This window comes from Myotis davidii, unplaced genomic scaffold, assembly GCF_000327345.1.
Source record: "Myotis davidii unplaced genomic scaffold, ASM32734v1 scaffold295, whole genome shotgun sequence".
NCBI lineage: Eukaryota > Metazoa > Chordata > Mammalia > Chiroptera > Vespertilionidae > Myotis > Myotis davidii.
In genome coordinates this window covers 641,521-641,994 of record NW_006286683.1, presented here as the reverse complement: position 1 = coordinate 641,994, position 474 = coordinate 641,521, and the positions used below count along the sequence as shown (strand labels likewise).

The following is a 474-nucleotide window of genomic DNA, read 5'->3' as shown; positions in this document are numbered from 1 at the left end:
TCGGCGAGGTCGGGCCGCCCCGCGCGGAAGAACCGCCCCCAGCCGCCACACCAGCACCGCCACCGCCTAGCACAGCATCCCAGGCCCCGCCCGGGACGGACGGCAGCCGCGCCATGGATTCTTCCAGCTCGTCCAGCTCCAGCTTTGCCGTCGGCTCCCCTAGTCCCGGCGCTGTCGTGCTCCTGTACTCGGTAGGCGCCCAGGGAAAGGCGGCGGCCCCGGGCGGGCCCGAGAGAGGACCCTCTCCCCCCGCGTCTCGTTTTCCTCGGGGCGGTCGCTCCGGGCCCCGGAGAGCCTGGGCCCCGACGAGGGGCTGGTTGGTTGCCTTGGTTTCCAAGGCAACGGAGCATCACTGTGTCCGTGTGTGTGTGTGTGTGTGTGTGTTTGTGTGTCCCTGTGTGTGTGTGTGCACGCTTTTCCAAGTTCCTCCCCGCGACGGTTCCCCCGGCTCCTTTCCTCTCGCGCCTTCCCTTC

General features: G+C 69.2%; 2 protein-coding genes across 2 annotated transcripts in view; one reads left to right on the top strand and one right to left on the bottom strand.

Moving 5' to 3' along the window:
• LOC102756274 (chromosome unknown open reading frame, human C1orf131) overlaps positions 1-115 on the bottom strand; it is a 13,741-nt gene extending 13,626 nt beyond the window's left edge. Inside the window, exon 1 of the mRNA XM_015560588.1 lies at positions 26-115. Within this exon, the coding sequence (XP_015416074.1) occupies positions 26-115 (90 nt within the window). The remainder of the gene's footprint in view (positions 1-25) is intronic.
• Positions 7-474, top strand: part of GNPAT (glyceronephosphate O-acyltransferase) — a 19,643-nt gene continuing 19,175 nt past the window's right edge. The window contains 1 exon segment of the mRNA XM_006758639.2: positions 7-191. Coding sequence (XP_006758702.1) covers positions 114-191 — 78 coding nt within the window. The 5' untranslated portion in view covers positions 7-113.